The 21,940-nt window shown below is 37.0% G+C and overlaps 1 protein-coding gene across 2 annotated transcripts in view; it reads left to right on the forward strand.

Annotated features, from left to right (window-relative positions):
- Nucleotides 1-21,940, forward strand: part of myom3 (myomesin 3) — a 293,178-nt gene that overhangs the window by 267,037 nt on the left and 4,201 nt on the right. Inside the window, exons 32-36 of one of the 2 annotated variants that reach the window (XM_028819087.2) lie at nucleotides 2,036-2,141; nucleotides 9,933-10,096; nucleotides 18,653-18,689; nucleotides 21,523-21,545; nucleotides 21,639-21,694. In XM_028819087.2, coding sequence (XP_028674920.1) covers nucleotides 2,036-2,141; nucleotides 9,933-10,096; nucleotides 18,653-18,689; nucleotides 21,523-21,545; nucleotides 21,639-21,694 — 386 coding nt within the window. Of the gene's footprint in view, nucleotides 1-2,035; nucleotides 2,142-9,932; nucleotides 10,097-18,652; nucleotides 18,717-21,522; nucleotides 21,546-21,638; nucleotides 21,695-21,940 lie in introns of those variants that run through there. The other variant, XM_051919078.1, reaches the window with a different exon arrangement.

Genomic DNA, 21,940 nt, shown 5'->3' on the forward strand with positions numbered 1-21,940 from the left:
TGTGATGTGGGATGAAAAGCAAAATACCACGCAGGCTTTAAATTTAAGGCCACAGAGGTAGCAGCACTAATCATTACACCACCATGCTGCTGTTCAGATAGACAGATAGACATGTTTGGTAAATTTAATGGAAGAAATAGATGTTTATGGTCTGTTACAATAGCTTTTTTCTATGTAAGGTCTGAAATAGTAATCGATTTGATCATTTTTGTAGACAGACAGGGAGGGGGGTATTGGGGGCAGAAGTGTGATTCTGGTATAACTTGAATGGTGTGAGCCTTCTTGCCAGAATTCATTGTATAGTTCACACTGCAGCTAAAAGGCACTCTATCCTGAATGTTGCCTTGTATCTGGTCTGTTTATTTGACTCCTCAAATTAATTTTTCAACAGATCCAAATCTGATATGAATACAGATGTCTATCAAGAATGTGCCACACATGCTCAAAATGAATTAAACAGTTTTGTCAGACAGCTGCTGGTTGTTGCACTACATTAGTGTTGAAGTCTCCCAGAAGAACTTTGGAGTCCCCAGCTGTGACCCTTTCTAGAATCCCCTCTACGGTGACTCCAAGAAGGCCTGGTACTCCAAACTGACATTTGGTTCATAGGCTCATACAGCAGTCAGAGTCTTCGACTCTGTGACCTTTCAGCTGCACAGAGGCAGCCTTCTTATTCTCTGGGACAAACTACAACATGACATTGAACAGGCAGGGACTTAACAAGAAGCCCAATCCCACCCATGCTTTTTCACCCATGCAAATCCAGAGTAAAGGAGAGTCCAGCCTCTTTTGAGCGGCATGTTTCCAGAAAGAAGCGAGTGTGTGGACGAGAGCCCAACTATATCTCGTTGGTAGCTCTCTACCTCAACCACCAACTCCAGGTCCTCCCCCCCTCCCCAAAGACAGGTGACATTCGACATCCCAAGAGTTAGTTTATGTGTTTGGGTTCCAGTCTTCCATGGCCTCTGCCTTTGACTGGCACCGAGATCACAATGCACCTAACCCATTTCCTCCTGCAGGTGGTGGACCCACAGGAGGGCAGTCCCATGTTAACATTTACCCGTGTTGCATGTTTTCTGTATTTGTTGTTCCTCTTTTGAGTAACAATTTCCAGGTGCAACCTTCATAACACTGTCATTCGAGTTTGTTTGGATCCTGGAACATCATGGTTGTCATTTCAGAACAGCCATTTACTTTAAGCCAATAAACATTAAAGTTACTGTCTGACATCGAAAAGTAGTGGCTGTACAGTACATATGAAGGTACTTAATCTCATTCTTTAAAAAGGTTTCAAAAAAAGAACTGCTTACCTTTGGAATTTAAATAATGATATTTGTTACTGCAAGCATTTATAAGAATGGTAAAAGGACAAGTCTTTTCTTCTTTTTTACTTGGAATCTTGGACTTTGTGTTCCTTTTGTGCACATCATGCTTTATGATAATGTAGGGCAACTTTAATACTGATTGGATGAAGATGAATGACTGTGTGAGACTGACAATTTGTTGTGGCGACAGGGACAATGGATCCACTAAAGGATGGGTTCCAAAAATACAAAGATGAATGTGCAACATAATGAAAGGCAGTTAATTTGTGACACGGAGTGTAATTTTGAACCAGCTCAAGAATGCAGAATCAAATAAGACACAGTACACCAGAGTTTCTCACTCCACCTACATTGAGATGTCCAAAATGGGATAGTCAAGTATGAACATCTTTAAGTTTATTCATTAACATATGCAAAAAACTTTATTTAATCCCTAGGTATTTTGTCATTTTATTAAGAAACGGCATCATTTAATAGTATTCATTTGTTTCCTGTCCCAACATATAAATCTTTATTTGTTAGCCAGCCTTTGGTTGCAGTGAAATATTTGCTTGGTATTTTCCACTAGTTATCTTAAAATTAAAGAAGAATTACTATACAAATGTGTAATACCCATGATGCTTTAGAGACGCCAAATGCAAATCCATCGTACTGTTAACACTGGCAAGCCAATGTCAGAATCATCTGAAATTATTCAACTGTATTTTCAGCTTTATCTGCAAGTGGACTGAAGATCCAGAGCACTGCAGATGGCTTCCAGCTTTATTGCTCACTAAAGTATTATTTGGAAGACATTAAAACAAACTGGCGATTCAAGTAAGTATTTGGAAGTGGGCAAGATAATAGGCATCTTTTGCCAAGCTGTCTCATTCTTAGTGTTGTTAAGATTTCCCACTTATTTTACTGCCAATACATTTAAACCTCGACAATGTCTTCTTCCTACAGGGTCCTATTTATAAAAACAGTCTTGTTAAATCAGAGGTAGTCCTTCTAGGTCTATAAAAAGGATGGATTCCTTGGGTTTCAATGCTTATACTCCTATAGACTTTAATGTATGGTCATGACAGATTCTCTGATTTTATATCTGAGACAAATGGAGGAAGCTTTAACTTGTAATTCTTTCAATTGTAGGCAGTCCTTAAGCTTTAATGTGATATTTCTCCAGCACAAGGTGCTAACGTGAGATGGTTTTTTCACATTTCTGTTAAGCACTCAGTGTTTTTGATTATCAACTTCATCCATACCAAAGAGTTCTAATAATGTTAATGAATCAATAAATACAATCTGTTAACAAAGGCTTGTGGTGGATTGATACTCAATCATGGTCTCTTTCCCTCCTTGCATCAGATGATGACTTGCACCTGCAAACCTGAACTGAACCAAGTAGGTGAGAAAAAACTGCTTAACATAGTTCAAGAGCTGCAGCCTATCCTAGAAGCGTCAGGTGCAGGCAGAGAACCAGGACATATTCACATAAATGTGCACTTACTCTCACAGGGTCAGTTTAGAACTGTGAACCCTGATAACATGCACATGTTAGAGATGTAGGAGGAAAACCATAATATCCAGAGGAAGAAAAAAAAAATATGCAGACACGTGGAGAATGTGGTAACTCTACCCAGACTGTAATGGGACCAGAATTCAAACCTCATCTTCAGAATCAGTCAGAAACAGCACTAACAATTATTAAAAACGACAAAAAAAACTTAAGTGTTTAAAATTATGAAGGGAATAAGTACTACAGGTCCAAGTTTTTACGTTAAAATAAGTTCAACAAGAATACAGGGACACAGATGGAAACATTTTTCTTCACACAAAGGTCCAAAGACAAATGGAATAAATTACTAAACAGTGTGGTAGATGGTAAGACTTTGGGCGACCTCAATACTCAACTTGATGCTATTTTAAAGAAATTAGGTGAATAGGACTCACAGGCTTTTTTGGGCTGTAAGGCCTGTTCTTGTCCAAACTATTCTAACGTCAGTCAGTCAGACAGTCAGTCATTTTCTAATCTGCTTATTCCTGAACTCGATTCTGGGGGTTGCTGGAGCCTATCCCAGCTAGCATAGGGTGCCAGGCAGGACAGGGCACCAGTTCATTGCAGGGCGATTGTTCTAATGTTTTAATGATTATTTGTTGGGTGGTGCAGTGATTAGCACCACTGCATCATAAATACAACAATCATCCTGGGTTCAGTCACAGACCTGGCCATTGTCTGTATGATGTTTGCAGGTTCTCTCTAGGTTCACAGACTTTTTGAGGGAATTCCAAAGACCTGCATCTTTGGTAAACTGAAAACTGTAACCTGAAAGGCATCAGATTACCAGTAAATCTAAATGAGATAAAGACAGTTTGATACATAAATGGGTAACTTATTATATTACTAGACAAAGAGCCCGTTTCGACAACGTAAGATGAAACGGGCAGGAGTTTGTGTCAGCAGTGTATGAAGAACAAATGATAAGTAACGAAGAAGTTGTTTTGTAATGATTGTAGTCCGCTTTACTCATTACTGTACAGGCTTGTACTGTTAGTTGATGAATTTTCCAGGCCTATAGTATACAATTGAATGATGAATCCATCCATCCATTTTCCAACCTGCTGAATCCGAACACAGGGTCACGGGGGTCTGATGGAGCCAATCCCAGCCAAGACAGGGCACAAGGCAGGAACCAATCCCGGGCAGGGTGCCAACCCACCGCAGTGAATGATGAATGTTCCAGTACAATATGGAATAGTAATAAGTATAAGCACCACAAACCTGATATAGGTGTATTGAATGAATGCGTAATTGAATCAGAATGTGTAATTAGGCCTCGAGCTGTAGTCGAAACCGACTTTCAGGCCTCTAGAGCTTTAATTTTTGCGGCCGTAAATCCACTGCCTGCCGTGATGTTGGGGTTGGATGTCAGTCTCGTAAGGTTTTTCGGGCAGCTGCGCAGAAGGCGACTGCGCATTCGGCTTCGGACGTGCGCAGAAGGTGACTGCGCATTCGGCTTCGGACGGACGTGAGTGAGTGAGTGAATGAGTGAGTGAGTGAGTGAGTGAGTGAGTGAGTGAGTGAGTGAGTGAGTGAGTGAGTGAGTGAGTGAGTGAGTGAATGAGGAGGCAGGCAAATTATGTATTAAGATATTATTGATGAGTAATGTTTACTATGATATTACAAATACTGAAAAAGCTATGTTGTGTTTAACAGGTATAGGGAAAAATCATTCAGACACTCCTTGTTCAAGATGCAGTTCAAATATTCAATAAGCAGCTGTAAATGAAATACATTTTCAATGAGATAAAAGGAGAAAGCAGGCCAAAGCATCTGTAACCTATGGCACTGCTATTCCATATTAGATGGAGTATTACAGAAATATGTTCTACTTTGGTTTCCTCCATTTTGTTAAGTTCTTTTAATAATCTATGTTTAGCATTTAAAGAAATACATATGTTGTATGTGGTATCATATGCTAAAATAACTAAATTCCCATAAGGCTGAAAGGGGTCATAATTCCACAAGAATCCAGTTTTCTTTGAAGGAACGTGTCACTTAATTACTGCAAGTGACATTTTTCTTTTCTCATTCTTACACAGATTTAGATTATCTGTAAAAATAACAGTTGTTCACTTTCTAGTAATTCATACATATTCCATACCCCATTACTGCATTTACAGCTCATCGTTTGGAGTTACCTCCTCAGGAAGGGATGGTGGTCCATTATTGCACACTCACACATACAAGGCTAATGTAAAGTCTCCAATGAGCCTAACACACTTATCTTTGGAATGCTGGACAAAAATCTACCCCACAAGAGGACAGCATTTAGATAGATAGATAGATAGATAGATAGATAGATAGATAGATAGATAGATAGATAGATAGATAGATAGATAGATAGATAGATAGATAGATAGATAGATAGATAGATAGATAGATAGATAGATAGATAGATAGATACTTTATTAATCCCAGAAATTTAAACTCCACACAGACAATAACAATGCCAACATAGGACTAACCACTATATTTCTCTGTTCCGAGTAGCCCCAGATGTCAAATTTCTTCCTGTTTATTCCTATTATTTCTTCATTATTTTATTAAGCATTTAGAATTGGTACCTAGCTACACCACTATTGGTATATTGTTTTATCTTTGCCTTAATGCTGTAATGAAAGTTATCTAAAGATATTTAAACTAAACTACAGAAAAAAATGTGTAAAACTAAACTAAAAGCTAAGTCTACCGAATTTTCTTTAAGTTAAAGGTAAAATAACACTTGCACCATTTGAAGCTTTACCTAAATAAATAAAAATTTCCATTATGACCAACACTGGTCTTCTACATATGAGGTTGGTAACAAAAACCTGCAGCCACTGTTAACCCACAACACCAACCACCAGGTTCTGATTCTGGAAGGAAATGAAAGATAAAATGTTTGCCACTTCCTCACATCCTAATTTGAAGCGGCTATCAGAGTAATTGCCAGTGAAATGTCTACGGATTAGTAGGCTTCTGCTGACATCTGCTGGACAGTTATTGAATGGCATACTCCAGGCACAATAATTTTTACCAAGCAGATGGATACTTACTGGATGTACAAAACAGTTTTGTTTTCATAAAAGCAATGATTTCACAAGAGACTAGCCACCAGCTAAATTCACTTACATTACTGTTTCAGCTCAAAATAATTTAATTTATACTGATTTTGACCATCCATTAATTTCCAGATGATATTTAATAAAAGGTTGTGCATAAGTCAGAACTAATTCCAGCAACCTTCAGCATAAGAACATAAGATGTTTTGTCAAAAGAAAGGAGCATATTCAGTCCTTCTTCTGGGTTTGAACCCAGGACACTGCATTCTTGAAGCATCAGTACTATCATGCAGCCCATATTTATTATGTGTTTTGTTTTTCTAAAAAGACAAATAAAATGATTGTCCATATAAGAATTACCACAGGATTGTGAAAAAGAGTTTAGGACAGCTACATTTGGCAAATAAAAAGATTAAAAGTTTGATGTTCACCACAGATTAAGCTGTGCACCAGATTTCCCACAGTGTGGACAACATGGAGCCCCACTGTACAGAGGCATTACATAACATTTCTAGAATCTTGCGTTCAGACCTTGCCTGGCCACTGTCACATTCTCTCCATGTTCATGTGTGATTTTTCCAATGTCCCAAGGATTTTCAGATTAGATTATTTAGTGTGCTGAGCAACGGAATGGTACCCTGACGATAACTGGTTTCTGTTCTATTCTCAGTTGATCCAAACATAAGCTCTGACCCGCCCCATCACTCAGAAAAATGAATAAAGGAACAAATGAAAGTCAAGCCCATCCTCTGCATAGTCTCATCAGATTAGCAGAAATAATAAGGACACTGCATTTGTTCATTTTGGCTTTGGATACCAGGATGGCATCTAGGTGTATTTTGACTAAAAATATATATATATATTTTCCTCCTTGTCAGGCTTTTCACCTGACCTGAATAAGAAATGTAGACATAAGAGAGTGATGACATGCTACATGCTACTCAAACACTGAAGTAAGAATTTCACTATACACTGTACATGCAACAGTACTACTACTACTACTACTATTATTACTACTAATACTACTGTTGACAAAATCAGTGGTGTTACCTCCTGCTCCAAAAGTCAGCAACAAGAATTTATTAGCAATGCCACCAGTCATATTTACAGGGACTGGATGTGCAGTTTCCTAGTCCTAGCATTATTGCCTGATATAATTCTCTCCTCTGACTATCTGGAACTGGAATATTTTCATTAGAATGATTCATGCAGCAATATTCTCCACAACTCTCTCTAAAACCCAAAAGGCAAAATCGTCCCTTTTTCACATTTTCTCATACTTTTATTACCTCTGAAGTGATGAAAATGACTTCCAAAATAAAGGAGTTAATAATACCTGCCGTGACTCAACAATATTTACCTAAAGAAAATTTCTGGGACTCAAAGCTGCCTTCTACTTGTCTTTCCCATCCGTTCTAATTCTTTCTTTCTTACTCATGTCTTTAAATGCATTTTTCCAATATCACAAACAGATACTTTCACACTAGCCATTTTTCCAGATCTGAACGTAATGTTCTAGTGCCTGCCACAATTTACAGTTTCACCTCTACAGAAGTTTAAGTTTCCCACACCAAATAAATGACTATTCTTTTTGTCCTCGTATTTATATAGATGAAACAAAGCAATGTCAAACAGACCTGAACATCTCAAACAGTTCAAAGACCACTGTAAGCCCACTGTCATCCATTTTATTTATCTTCATAGCAGACACACTGGTCAGTTGGTTGGTGCTGAAAGACACCCATTAAAGAAAAAAACAACAACAGGTAAACATACTTTTCAATCACAGAAGTCCACATTTAGGTCAAACTCTTGGAAGACAAAAGTATGAAGGCTTCTTTGACACCCCATCTTTCCAAACCCCCTTTCAGTGCTAGAAATTCATTAGAACTATTTGTTTTGTATTTTTACAAGGCACATAGTTGATGGTTTATAACCAGTATAAATGTAGGTGACGCATATAACCTCCCATCTAGCCCTTAAATTTATGTCAATTATTAGGAAAATCCAAAAAAAAGAGAATTATTCAAAGTGTAGCGACATTCATTTGAGGGCAAAGTGTCATGGTGATCAGTTGTGGTAGCAGTTTGGGTCTGTGATTAACCGATGGAGGTGGCAGACCAGAATGTGGCGGGCTATGCAAAAGGAAAGATTGATGATGATTTCCAGATGAGGTGAATACCTCATGTAGGATTGCTTTGGATTTTAAATGTCTTTATGGAGCACTCAGGGCACTGCTTTAAAGGACACGGTTTAAAAGAAGACGTATTCTTGCCCATCTCCTAACTTGCATTTATCCATCTCAGTTCATGACTATCAGATGTCTCAACAGAGGGCAGTGTCCATGTCTGTGAGTACTGGGGAATTACAAGAAAATCACATATTCCAAGTTCATGAAAATGGTGTAGCTGATGGTGTATTGAGGAGAATGTGTCTGCTCTCCTGCTGTGCTGTTTTAAACTAGCAAAGTAGACTTGGCGACATGTATGTTACTTTCCAAAAAGTTTTAATTTTATGACAGCTGAACAAAATATATGTAAGCAGGGATATAATCTCTAAAGACATTCTTTTGAGAAGCAAGCTCAAACTCTTAATTCTGGGAAGCATTTAAGATCTCCTCTAAATTCTATTTTTAACTTACATGTAAATAGTGAAATTATTGCAGCTACTTCATAAACAGCTGCTCCATGAGAATGTGTTTTGATTCCAATTTGGAAATGTAACACTTCTTGCTTAATTTTTCACCTGCTTATTTACACAATTCTGCCAAGAAAAATATATAAATAACTGATGTTCTGAAGTTGTTGAGGTAATTTGTCAATTTTCCAAGCTCATACTTGGCAACTATAGTTTTTGACTGCCATTCATACAATACTACTGAGACAATGCAAGTGCTGTGCCAGACTTCTGGGGACTCTACCCAGCCAGGATGCCTGGATGGTCCATGAGAGAGACAATACCTTCCCTGGGCCACAAGAGGGCAGCTGCCCTGGTCTGCTTGAGAGCCACTGGAACAGAGCTGGAAAGCTCATCCCTATGGTAGGACATGGCCACCGACAGGGGGCGCCTGGATGGTTATGGAACCCTGGATGGCAGCACCACACCAGGAAGTGCTGCCGGAAGAAATCTGCTTCCGGGTGCTCACCTGACACTTCCGCCACACCAGGAAGTATCGTCGGACGGAGCACCTGGAGCCCATCCGGGTTATTATAAAAGGGGCTGCCTACCTCCAGTAGACGAGCCAGAGTTGGGAGGAAGGAGACAGAGCTTGTGAGGAGGGGAGTGGAGGTCAAAGAAAGAAAGAAAGAGAGAGAGAGAAAAGAGACAGTTGTTGGTAATAAGGCATTGTGGTGCTTATAGAAAATAAACGTGTGTGTTTTGCACATCCTGGTGTCTGTCTGTATGTGTCCAGGGGCTGTCTTTCCACAGTGCATAACCAAATATGCAGGTTCGGAAAACTGTGAGGATTTAAATTATATTTTGTAACATTTGGTTTACCAACACTGCTACAGAAAAAAATGTACCAAAATACATACTGTCCATTTGAACAACAAATTACAGACACACAAACCACTCCTTTAAATAACTCTTGGGATCTGGAGCATAAGGTGCTTGTAATGTTGTGGTATAGTCTCTCTGTGGTACCTAACCAAGGTAGGTATCCAGAATAACTAGAAATAAGTTTTCCAAATTAATTTAAGAGGTGATTAAGGATGAAATTCAATGTTTTATAGGTTAAGCAAAAGGATGTGATTGCATGTTATTACAATGGGGACTCCACTTAGGCCATTTCAGGATGATCACAAATGTGTAGTAGTCATTATTTCTTCATCTAGCTAACTGCAGACTACGGAAAAATGAACTATAAGGTACAATTTGTTAATTATGCTGGACCTCATTCAGTTAATAACATTTCAGAACATGCCCAACAGCATTCCTTGAATCGGTTACAGTGTCTTTTTTAGTGTGAAACATTTTCCTTACAGGGAAAGATTTAAAAATACATTCATGTTCCATGTCTAGAGAGAAGAAGTTAGAAGATGATAAGAGAATAAAGAAAGGAAGCAGCATTCACAAAGTATGGATTGACATTTTCAACCCCACTGAAGCTGACAAGGGGAAATACGTGCTGGAACTATGTGATGACAAACAGACATACCTAAGGACACTGGACCTGTCTGGGCATGGTAAGGTCTAAACTCTTTTCTTGACATACTGTATCTAGCTGTGTGCTTTTAAATCTTCAAGTAGCATAACACCAAGAATAAATCCCACAAGCAAATCCTAAAACTAATTTAACTGTAAAATGGATAATGTCTGCAAAGAGAGTATAAATATGACCTAAAAAATTGTGGAAAGAAGAGACCAACTGCATGGAGATATCCTATGATAATTTGTAGATTTTCTTTCCATTCTTCAAAATAATCACAGGAAATGGGTGATGACTTCAGAAAGTAATAGCATAAACACTGCATCTAGTTGTCATGCAGTGGTGTACTGAGACTGACATATGACATTGATCACAGAAAGACAAGAAAAAAACAGTCAGAAAGCAGTGAACAATCTTCAAAAATGGGGTAACATTTGGTAATTGCAGTTTAATGTGTAAAGTTAGATATGCAAATAACTCTGAGCATTAAATAAATATATAGTACAAGATTAGAAATGTAGACTGGAAATTATTTTGATATTTATGTTGATACTGCATTATCACACTATAGATTTGCAAGGAAGCAATTCAAATGGGAGATTATATCATAAAGAAATTTAATTCAAATTAAGGAAATGTATGAATTAATAATTATGACTTCAAACTTGGTCATCCTACAGCAGCACTAGAGTCTGAAAGACTAAGAGAACTGAAATATTTTTGTCTCGAGTAGAAAAGGCTACACAAGAACCGAAAGAAAATCTTCAAAAATTCTCCAAGGGACTGATACAGTTGTCCAACCCTAACTTATTCAGCTAAAGAGGTACTAACTGATGTGGAAAGGGAAAGTGCATTTAAAATAAATAAATAAATAAAACACAGGAAGCATTTCATTACAGAGTATTTGCATATAGTTATCTAAACGATTACTGAGTTATACATCTGTTATGGAGACCCTTAATTTCTAAAAACATCTGGATGAGATATTGAGACGGCATAATCCAATTGGACAACCACAATAATTAAAGGAAAAACTTCTTTTACTTAATGTCTGTTAGATGGTTGAAACTAATTTTTGAGAGGCAATAATTAAATCACCAAAGTACTTCAAAAGAACATATAAAAAAGTTGGCATCATTAACTATTAAATTTCTCATGCAAATATTATTAACATTTTAGAGAACTAGAACTCTTTGTCAGAGAAAGCAGAAATTCAATAAGTCAGAACATCTTTATTAAGCTATCAGTTGGGATCTAAAGCAGGAATGTAAACATATAGGGTGCCTTAATGAAAGGTAGTGATGAACGAACCCTGCTGAATTTGCATTGCTTCAAGTTTGGTGAAAAATCATGAAATGGTGAAGGAGCTACTGAACTACTTTTGACTGGAAAATAATGATGTGATGGTCTTAAGTGTCCCTGAGGGCTAGGGATGCTTCTGTCAATGTGCTTATTGCGACCAAAAATATGAACTCAGCAAAGAGGCAGCAGTACTAAGCAGAGATAAAATTATACTCTGAGTCCTTTATATCTTTCTCTGCCTCCTGAGCTTATATCACTATAAGTAACTAACAACCACAGAGCCTGTGAGGTGAGGGATTAGCATTATATACTTGGAGGGAGCTGTCCCTGTCACCAGTGCTTGAAGTGGTCTGGTAATCACTGGTACCTTTTGCAGTTTCTGCATAGGAGTACTGCCACCTTTCTTTGGTGTACTGTTGAGGCAAGTGCCAACACCTTTTTTGTAGTGTATTGCCACTGTGCTTTTAGGTTCACACTCCTCGATTGAATGTTGATGTAACCCGGTGCTTTAAGACAGACACCACCCATTTGTCAATCAAATGTATTGCCTTTACCAGAGTACCACCAGTAATTAGGTAATTAGGTTTAATCTTAAGGACCTGCCTGTCACTGTGCTATGCGGATTCCCTTATATTTTCACATTTTTGCAGAACCCAAAGCAAAATGATTCAACAGGATTCACTCGTCACTTGTCATGATCTGGACTTTTTTTTTTTTTTTTTAATAGGACAAGGAAAAGCTTTAAAAAAATAAAAAAATAATGTATACAATTTTGAGGGAGGGTTGGATGTACAGTATTTATTGGTCAGGTTGGTTATTCTGATTTAGAACATTTTTGATGACTTTATTTTTGGAAATCATCATGCCGTAATACCGTTTTGCTTTTATTATGGGTGCTGCCATTGTTTGCTGTTTGTGATGCAGGGTTTCCAGGCTGTTGGTAGACAGGATCACACTGGGAGTATGTGACATATAAAATCATACTATGACTGTATAAAGGTCAGCTTCATACACTACCTAATTATCCAAGTATGTGGATAAATCAAAACTAAATAAACCCTTACATTATTATTGTTTGAAGCTTTCCCTGGATACAAATTCGTTTTAGTTCATTGACATTGATGTACATCTTACATTTTGGCTGTGTGAAATATTGTGTTTACCGACTGTTTTGCTATGTTTCTTCATCTTCAATTTTATCTCACATCCCGGCTTTTGTTTATTTAATTCCTGCACTTCCAGTTATGACCTTGGCTTGTTATTACATATACGATCTCCTGATTTCATCTTACTTTAAACTGCAGCCAACCTGCTCAGTCAGGACAACAGGCAGGAGATCATGCTGACTATTCAGAATCAGGGTATGATGTAAGTTCTGACAAGCTCTATGAAGTTATACACTTTAACTATCTTTTAAAGGCCATGGACGGGCCTCTTATGGCTTTCTGCATCATGTGTCGTTTCCTGCCTTTTGTATCACTATTGCAGTCATAAAGCTTGACTCAGCATTATTTTTTGTACAAAATGATTTATTTTTTCTTTAAGTGACTGCTGTGCTAAACAAAAGAGAAAAACATCCCAACAGAAACAGCTCAAAAACGTACCTACGACTCCCAAAATCATAACAGCTATTTGCTAACCAAATGAGCTTCATGGAGCGGTCTGCAATTGCCTAAAATATTGCTTACATACAATCTTGTGGATAAGAGTTAATGTTATGGGAATGGGGTAATCATTAAGGCAGGCATGTTGTAGGAGAAAAAGTATTAAATTCACTTTACTGTTTTGTACAAGATACATAATGTGCATGTGCAATTCTTGTTCAAGAGACAGTTACAGTATATAGTGAGAACATCAACATGGTGAAAAAAATATATTTATATACATATTTATAACCATAATACATGCACAACATAAGTTACGCTATATTTACATGTATGTGCTCAGCAAATGCTTTTATCCAAAGTGACTTACAAAGAGGTCAACATAATCGAGTAATCATCAGTCTGGGGGACTGTTTGGGAATAATTGTTACAGGACAAGGACACAAAATTGATCACCAAAAGTGATGAACTCCTAGCTGCTAATATCAGCTAGACAGAAAATTATCAAACAAGAGGGTCTTCAGACACTTCTTGAACACACTGAGGGAGTAAAAATTTCAAATGAAGATGGGCAGCTCGTTCAGCCAGTTCTACCAGATGCAAGCTATACAGTATATGAAAACGGCCTAAATTCACATTTGATGCCACTCAGAGGTGGCATCACCAGATGCTATGCATCAGCAGGCCTGAGTGCTCGAGAAGGAACACAAGACCTCACAAGTGTCTCCATAGGTGTAAGTGCTGACTTATTGACTGCTCTGTAAACAAGCATCAAGGATTTCAACTTAATATGTACCGCTACAGGAAGCCAATATACTGACCTGAAAAGAGGAGTGACATGTGCCCACCTTAGCTGACTGAACACCAAATGTGAGACTGCATTTTGAGTAATCTGCAGCGGCTTAGTGACACATGCCAGTTCTCCTGCCAGCACAGTAGTCCAGATGGGACAGGGCCAAACCCTTGACCAGGAATTGTGCTGGATACTCTGTCAGTGTTTTTGGTAATAAAGTACTAATTCACATGCACAGTGTTATGATGTGTCATTGGAAGCATGAGAAAATACTTATCTTGTTCCTGTTATATGCTGCATCTTAAACATAAGTATTTTCCCAGAGTGCTAAGTTATGTAAATGAGATGCTTCAGTAAAGAAATAGGGCACATAGGAGAAAAACATAATATCATATTCCTCCAACTATGGTGTCATGTAATATAACACAAAATTCTCAGTCCCACTTAATTCAGAGTCATGGGTGACCGGAGACTATCCCAGCAGTACTGGACCCAAGGCAAGAAACAGTCTACCAGAGGGGCCACTCATCCATACACCCACACTCAAGCCAAGTTTGAATCATCAGTCAACATAATCTGCATGTCTTTGTGGATGTGGGAGAGAAACCCCATACAAACACAGGGAGAACACAGAAATCCTACAAGGACAAGATCTAAAGACTTTGAATTCACGAGGCATCAGTACTACCCACTGTGCCACCCAACACTCTGATGCATGCAATATATTTACACATGACGGTAAAAATACAGTGACCTATTGCACACTTTTGCTGATTAACAAAGCCTACAGTGACATTTGGTTTGGTGTGCCACTCTACTTAAAAGCACTGAAACTCAAAATTAGTCTTTTAATGTTTTATGTTCAAAATAAAACTCTAAGAAAGAAAAGTTGAAATATTCTGTTTTTATATGTATTCTGCCCCTGTGCTATTGAAGTGCCCAGTTTACACAGGTTAAAAACAGTTACCTAATGAGGATACAACTGCCTTACAATTGGCCACCACCATTAAATCATTTGAATAACTGCCACACTTTCTGGACGAATCAACACAGTTAAGGAATTTAACTGCAATATAAAAGAATTATTTTCACTCACTGAAAGTTTGAATGACAGTTTAACTGTCATGCGGACAATGCTCCCAAAACACAAGGCCACAGTAACCATAGTGTGACTCAAAGGCAAAAAGGTGAATGTCCCACATTGGCCCAGCCAGAGCCCTGATCTGAAACAGATGAGAATCTGTAGGATTATTTGAAAATCACAAGTGTCTTCTAACTAACCTGAACCAAACGTGCCTGGAGAAATAAGTAAAAATCACTTCACACCAATGTTCAAAACTAGGACATACATACCCCAAAAGACTTGAAACTGCTATTGCTGAAAAAGGTGGCTGTACAAAATATTAAGGTTTGGAATTTAGTACTTATGCAGGCAGTGTATTTGTTTTTTCCCTTATTAATATATCTTATTTCATACATTAAACATTCATTCATTTTCTTAAGCTTCTTATCCAGGGTAAGCTTACCTACCCCAGTAATCGTAGTGTGCAAGTCAGGAACAAGTCCATTAGAGAGTGAACACAAACACACGCAGGCAATTTCAGTAATGCCTATTCCCCTATCATGCATATCTTTGGAATGTGGGAGAAAACCAGTGCACCCAGAGAAATCCCATGCAGACACTGGGAAAACATGCAAACTTCATGCAGGCAGCACCCAGAACACAAGCCATGGTCTCCTTATAATGAGGCAGCCACCCAAAAACATTTTCATATTTAAAAAATTATATTATTAACTTTCAATGCTTTGAAATAATAATTACAAAAATAACAAATTGTAGTGTAGGATTTGTAATTCAGTAAAATTAGAAAAGTGATCAAGGGTCTGAATATTTTGTTAACGCAAAGTATATGCTGGAATTTTTTTTAATTTGAAATTCTCTAAACCTGACATGTGTAGGGTTTGAGGTGAGAAAGTAGGACATTTATTTCTTTTCTCTATAGCACAGACAGGCAAATTCAGACTTTGTGTGTCACTGCGGCTTCATCTCCAATCTGATAACCAGCAGCTATTCATCTCTTGCAATTTTTTTTCTCTTTTCCTGTATTCAGTATACTCAATCAAATAGAATCTGACAAGTTGAAATGTACCTTACACCAATATACTGTATCTGTGCATATTTGTAATGTTTACAAAAAAAGTCATAGCACTGTATCAATGTGAAAGTTACAGTCAGATCACATAAAACATAACCTGTCAGATCACTTGTTTAATGTCTTTGTGTCAGTTCCTCTTTTAAATTACAACTTCTAAATTGTCAAAATTCAAATCAGACCCATCAGTAAGTACATTCTGAGTCGTCAGTATTTGAATTGCAGATCTGTATTTACATTTTGACTAGCGGAATCTGACAGACTTTTCTGTTTGACTTCTGTGGAGATCTAAATTAGACATAGCCATGCTTACATTTTGACAAGTAAAACTGTGAATTTCAAATATACAAAATGACATGTTTACTAGTCAAAATTACAATTACAAGTATGTTTAATATAGTCCTATGAAATATATAAAATGCAATTTTAACAGGTCATCTGTTAATGTTAGACCCAAAGTACACGAGTGCCATAAGGCTGAATTTAAATAAAATCATTGGGAAATATAGAGCAAGTGGAAATGTTAGAGTCGTTGTTCGGAGAAGTTGGTACATAAAGAAAAAACAGAAAAGTTCATCATCAGAGCCAAAAGTGCAAAATAGGAGTAAGAGTGAGAAAGTACAAAGCAAAAATCATAACACTGTCTTGGTTTAATTCCCCTCATACTGAGCTATTTTAATTATTACTTTTTTTAGGTCAGGCAGCACTGTGGCACAGTGGTGTTGCTGCTGCCTTGCAATAAGGAGATCTGCGTTCAGGTCCTCCATGTGTAAAGTTTGCAAGTTCTTCCCATGTCTGAGTGGGCTTCCTCCCACTGTCCAAAAACATACAGGTTAGGTGAACTGGCATTGCTAAATTGGCCCTACTATGTCTGTTCATCCTGCAATGGACCGCCACCCTGTACAGGGTTTGTTCCTGCCTTGTGCCCAATGCTAGCTCGGATAGTCCGGATAATTCACACCCCCTACTCCCTCCCCCCAAAGACGCTGGTCTGGATTAAGTGGGTTAGTAAAAGACTTTTTTAGGCCAAAACTATGACACTGCTTCACTTGTGAAAGCACAATTTATAGTCCAATCCTAATGACTTGTAACGGGAAGAACCTGCAAATTGTACACAGGGAGGACCTGAACCCAGGTCTCCTTATTGCAAGGCGGCATCAATACCACTGTGCCACAGTGCCACCTGACCTAAAAAAGTCATAATTAAAATTGCTCAGTATGAGGGGAATTAAACCAACACAGTGTTAATGATTTTTGCTTTGTACTTTCTCACTCTTACTACTATTTTGCACTGTTGGCTCTGATGATGAACTTTTCTGTTTTTTCTTTGTGTACCAACTTCTCCCAACAATGACTCTGGCGTTTCCACTTGCTCTATATCTCCCAGTGATTTTATTTAAATTCAGCCTTTTGGCACTCATGTGCTTTGGGTATCAGTACTAATAATCAACATGACAGACACAGAGAATTACAACTGTTTAGTCTCAAGAAGTGGACACTGCATAGACACCTAATCAAGGTCTTCAGAATTCACATAATAGGCATTGAAAAACGATGATCCAGCAACATTCTTTCAGGATGAATCACATACTTGAGGACACCAGTGGAAATTAAAGGGAAAGAGCATTTAGTATTGGATCCAGGAAGCACTTCTTTACACAAAGAGTTGTGGGAATCTGAAACAAACTACAGAGACATATACTGTGGTTGATGCAGAAACCCTGACATCCTTTAAGAAGGATTTGGATAGATATGGGACAGCTTAACTATTAGCAAAACAAACAAGCTTGACAGACTGAATAACTACTTCTTGTTTGTCAAATTTCTTATGTTCTAATGGTTGTGTTGATTAAAAAAAAATGGCAGCACCCATAACTAAGACAAATGGCTAAAACGGTGATATAATGAATTACATTATTATTAGACTGACATCACTAACATATCAAAGAACAAAAGTAACACAAATTGGGAAAAAAAGATCCTTGCATCAAAACCAGGGATTAATGACAATTTCAGCAATTTAAATTTGACTATTAAATATGCAATTATCAGTACTTTATCTCTAATTTGAAAGCTTCATGGATGCCAATAAGAAAAGCATTTAGGGCATATATATCACTAAACAAATTAGAGTAATCTGTAATTCACATGCCAACTAGCCATACAGAAGTGTAAATACCACTAATTCTCATTCTGGCTAGCCATAGGTACATTGTACATATCTCAGATTTCAAATATCACTAGTCAAAATTACATTTCAGATAACTAAAATGTAATTTTAACTCATCAGAAAGTAATTATGACTAATCAAATTAAGACATTAAGTTTTAAGATGGCTTGCCATATGGTATGTACTTGCGAACAGACCATTTACTTCTGATGAGTTGTATACCGAGGTAAATGACAGGCATTAAACAATATCATTCACTTGGGTGTCCCATTAAGAAAGGTATAACCTATCTTCTCACTGTCAGGTTGAATGCAGCCATTAGACCTGTCCCCAATGCCCACTCCAAGAATTCTCTTGATGCTGGTTTGTTTAATTATATACTGTATGACAGTCTTGAAGCACATTGTGGTGTAAGCTTACTTTAGGCTAAAAAAACTGATTGCATATTTGGTTTCTCACATGCTAAGAGAAATAAAAATAATACAGTAATATGTTTCATGAATTTATTTAAATAGTCAGTTGAATGGTAAATGGCTTTGCTAAAAATAGTAACTGATTGTTTTTTGTTCAGTTTTTGATGAAGCTTTTGAAGAATATCAGAGGCTGAGGTAAGGAAATCTACTTTGATTTTGCTTATTTTACAGAAAATCTTGTGAGTCATTTAAAAAAAAGTCATATGTACAAAATAGATAAATGTGATGTACAAATATATTGTAAAATAGACAGGGGTACAGGGGTAAGCAATTTGCATGGGACCTGCCATATACAGAAATACTCTATACATGAACAAATGAAATAATTACAGCACTTACAACATTCTGCAGACCTATGATAGAATTATCCATAAATACAATACACAACTCCGGGGAAGTTATGAAGAACCGGCATTCTAGAAAATAAATGTTTATAAAACTGTTTAAGTATACTTTTATACTCATGTCTTGCTTACAAGAAGGCTGGAGTGCACAATGTATATGAAAGAGTTGCTTGTGTTTATTTCACCAGTTACGCAGAGAGGCTGAGAACTGTAGAAATATTATGGCTTGGTTTAAGTTCTGATTCCTTGGTCATTATTACCATCCTGTCTAATTATCTTAGGGCCATAATTTGTGATACGTTCAGAAAACTAAACTTTATATTACACAAGTGTTGAATGTACATTTGAAGACGTGCCCGTTTTAATTTTTTTTTTCATAAAATAATGTAAAATAGATGTTTTAATGTCCTTTCTTTGTTATTTGGACAGACCAGCTTAGATTGCTATGGATGGGAGTGTCTACATATTTGAATCTGCTTCCAATCTCTATTGATGTGTACTGTATACATGAGGGCTCTCCCAAATTCTAGAAATAACGAACCATTTGATTAGTTTTTCTAATATAAATGAAGATGATAGCTGGTATGACATGAAGTTATCATGTTCTATAGTCAATCTCAATGTGATTAGTGCCCATATTTATCAAGCATTTCAGAATAGTAATATGGTCCTAACTGTATCAAAAATCTCAGAGTGATGCAAATCTGGTCTTACTCTTAGGAATAGGAGTAACAGCATTTTATCAATTTTCATAATTTAGGAAACTTCACTAGGATTTAGGGGAGCTTGTGAGCTGTCCCAACTCAGTAGGAGCTGCCAGAAGATGGCAGTCAGGCAGAGATTGGTGCACACATTCTGGGAAAGGCTGAATGTTTTGGAAAAGTTGGACATCAATAAACAAGTTAAAAGACATTGACTTGAAAGAAACTGAATACTATTCATAATAAATCTTATACATCGTGATCACTCCACCAATGCAAAGAAGCCAACCTCTGCAAGCTGAAATGAAAATTCTGATAATTTTACTTTTTTTGGCCATGGGGAAAATGCAACTTTACAATAGCAATGATTTCTGTATGTCACAACCAATTATTTCTCAAATTCTGCACCAAACTTTGAACGCCCTTACAGTGTGTGAGGTAATACACTGATTTGTATATTTCTCTGCCACTCCAGGTAAAATAATGTTCAAGCAACCTGCATTTATGAAAATGGCTGTTTTTCCTGGAGATGTTAGTGTAAATGATGGCATGCACATAAAGATTATCGCCTCAAATGTGGATGAGCATGGATATGTGATTCAAGAGATATATAAGTATCAACACACAGGTGTTCATATGTTCAAACTGTATTATAGAAGCTAATTTATTTCCATGAAGACAGGCTGGATGGGTAATTGATAGCAAAATTCACATAGTTATGCTGAGCTCTGCATTCCACACATCCCTGGAATATTTGCATTACTCTTTGCAAGGTAAAGGTTCAAGAAGACAGTCAGAGACTCCTGGGTCTTTAAATAAACATAGCCTTGCAGAAGATAAGTGGGGATCACTGAGAGAGATACGCTGCACAACTCTGGAACACAATCAGGAACACTGGAAGAGTGAATGCAACTTCATAAACAGAGCCATGACTAGTTTCAGTAACTGTTACCTTGCTAGGGTTTTCCTGAGGCCATGACAGTGGGAAAGTGATTCTTCTGAAAGTACAGCAGTAGAACATTCATGTTAAATAAACACACCCGTTATCAGGCTTTACTGTCTTTTGGTGTGTTTCGACCTTTCCATCTCTGTGCTTATTTTATTATTATTATTCATGATTTTGTTGCAAAGTGGCAACAATTACATGCAGCTTAGTGCAATATCCTACCATATTATGCTTTCCTTCTTGTTCTTCTACTATGAATATTATTATTATCATCATCATCAACATCTTTGTGGTGAAGTCTTAGCGTTAGTATCAAAAAAACATGAACTGTCACCATTATTTCCTTGGAAACTACAAAATGCTTTTATGAGTACATTTTGCATCTCAAAATGTAGAAAATTTGTGATGTTACTTATTCTGAAATGTGAACTCCTACCTCTTGCTGGGAGTGTGTGCAGGATGCTTCATAACTACTTGTCATGTTCTACCCTGGGAAGGACAATTTTTTTCCTAGTTAGACTTTTAGTGAGATTCCTAAGATACATTCTGAAACACCTGATCAATACGGCACTGGTCTTCAAAGAAAAAAAGAATGTAAATATGATCTTATCACAGAAGGCTAACATTCTTTAAATCGAAGGTGTATTTTGCCCTAAACTCAGCTTTTTCATTAATACTCTTTGGCCACAGTTACTAAACTGAAGACTTAGCTTTCCACAAGATACCAATGATAAGACCATCAAGTACAGCAATACTTTGAATGACAAGTAAAATAAATCACCTTGGATGATTCACTTTGTATCATTAACACTATCCAAGAACAGCAATTAGAACTGCAGAATGTAAGCAATTGAAGATGGGATGCCAGTCAGTCATAAATTAAAACGTGTAGTACAAAAATTAGGAAACACAATTTCATTATTTCTGATACAAAAAACATAACCTGTATTTATTCTTGATTTGTTTCTTTATTGCAGGCAGGCAGCAATTGCGGAAAAAAGTAAGTTCTGCTATACTTTAACAATTCTGTTTGTGCTAGAGTATAAATTGGGGACTATTTTCTGACAAGCTTTATTTGTTTGTTTTATTCTAGATCGAGCCAAAGTGACTAAAGGTTTACCTGATGTGGTGGCTATCATGGAAGATAAGGTAAACTGTTAATGTTGATAATATTTAAATTACAAGAATATGCTTACAAAAAATTATAAAACAATGTTCTATTAATATTATTATTTTTAAGATTACCAGTTAATACATGAAACTTAGTCTTCAGACTTCTTTACCTTGCTTAATTTGGAAAAAAAATTCTTAATGAGTTTGATTAAATCCTGAATTTCTCCATGCAGAAATCCAATATAAATTCCCCCACTTACTTCTAGCGCTTTGATTATTTAA

Source organism: Erpetoichthys calabaricus, chromosome 14 (assembly GCF_900747795.2).
Source record: "Erpetoichthys calabaricus chromosome 14, fErpCal1.3, whole genome shotgun sequence".
NCBI lineage: Eukaryota > Metazoa > Chordata > Cladistia > Polypteriformes > Polypteridae > Erpetoichthys > Erpetoichthys calabaricus.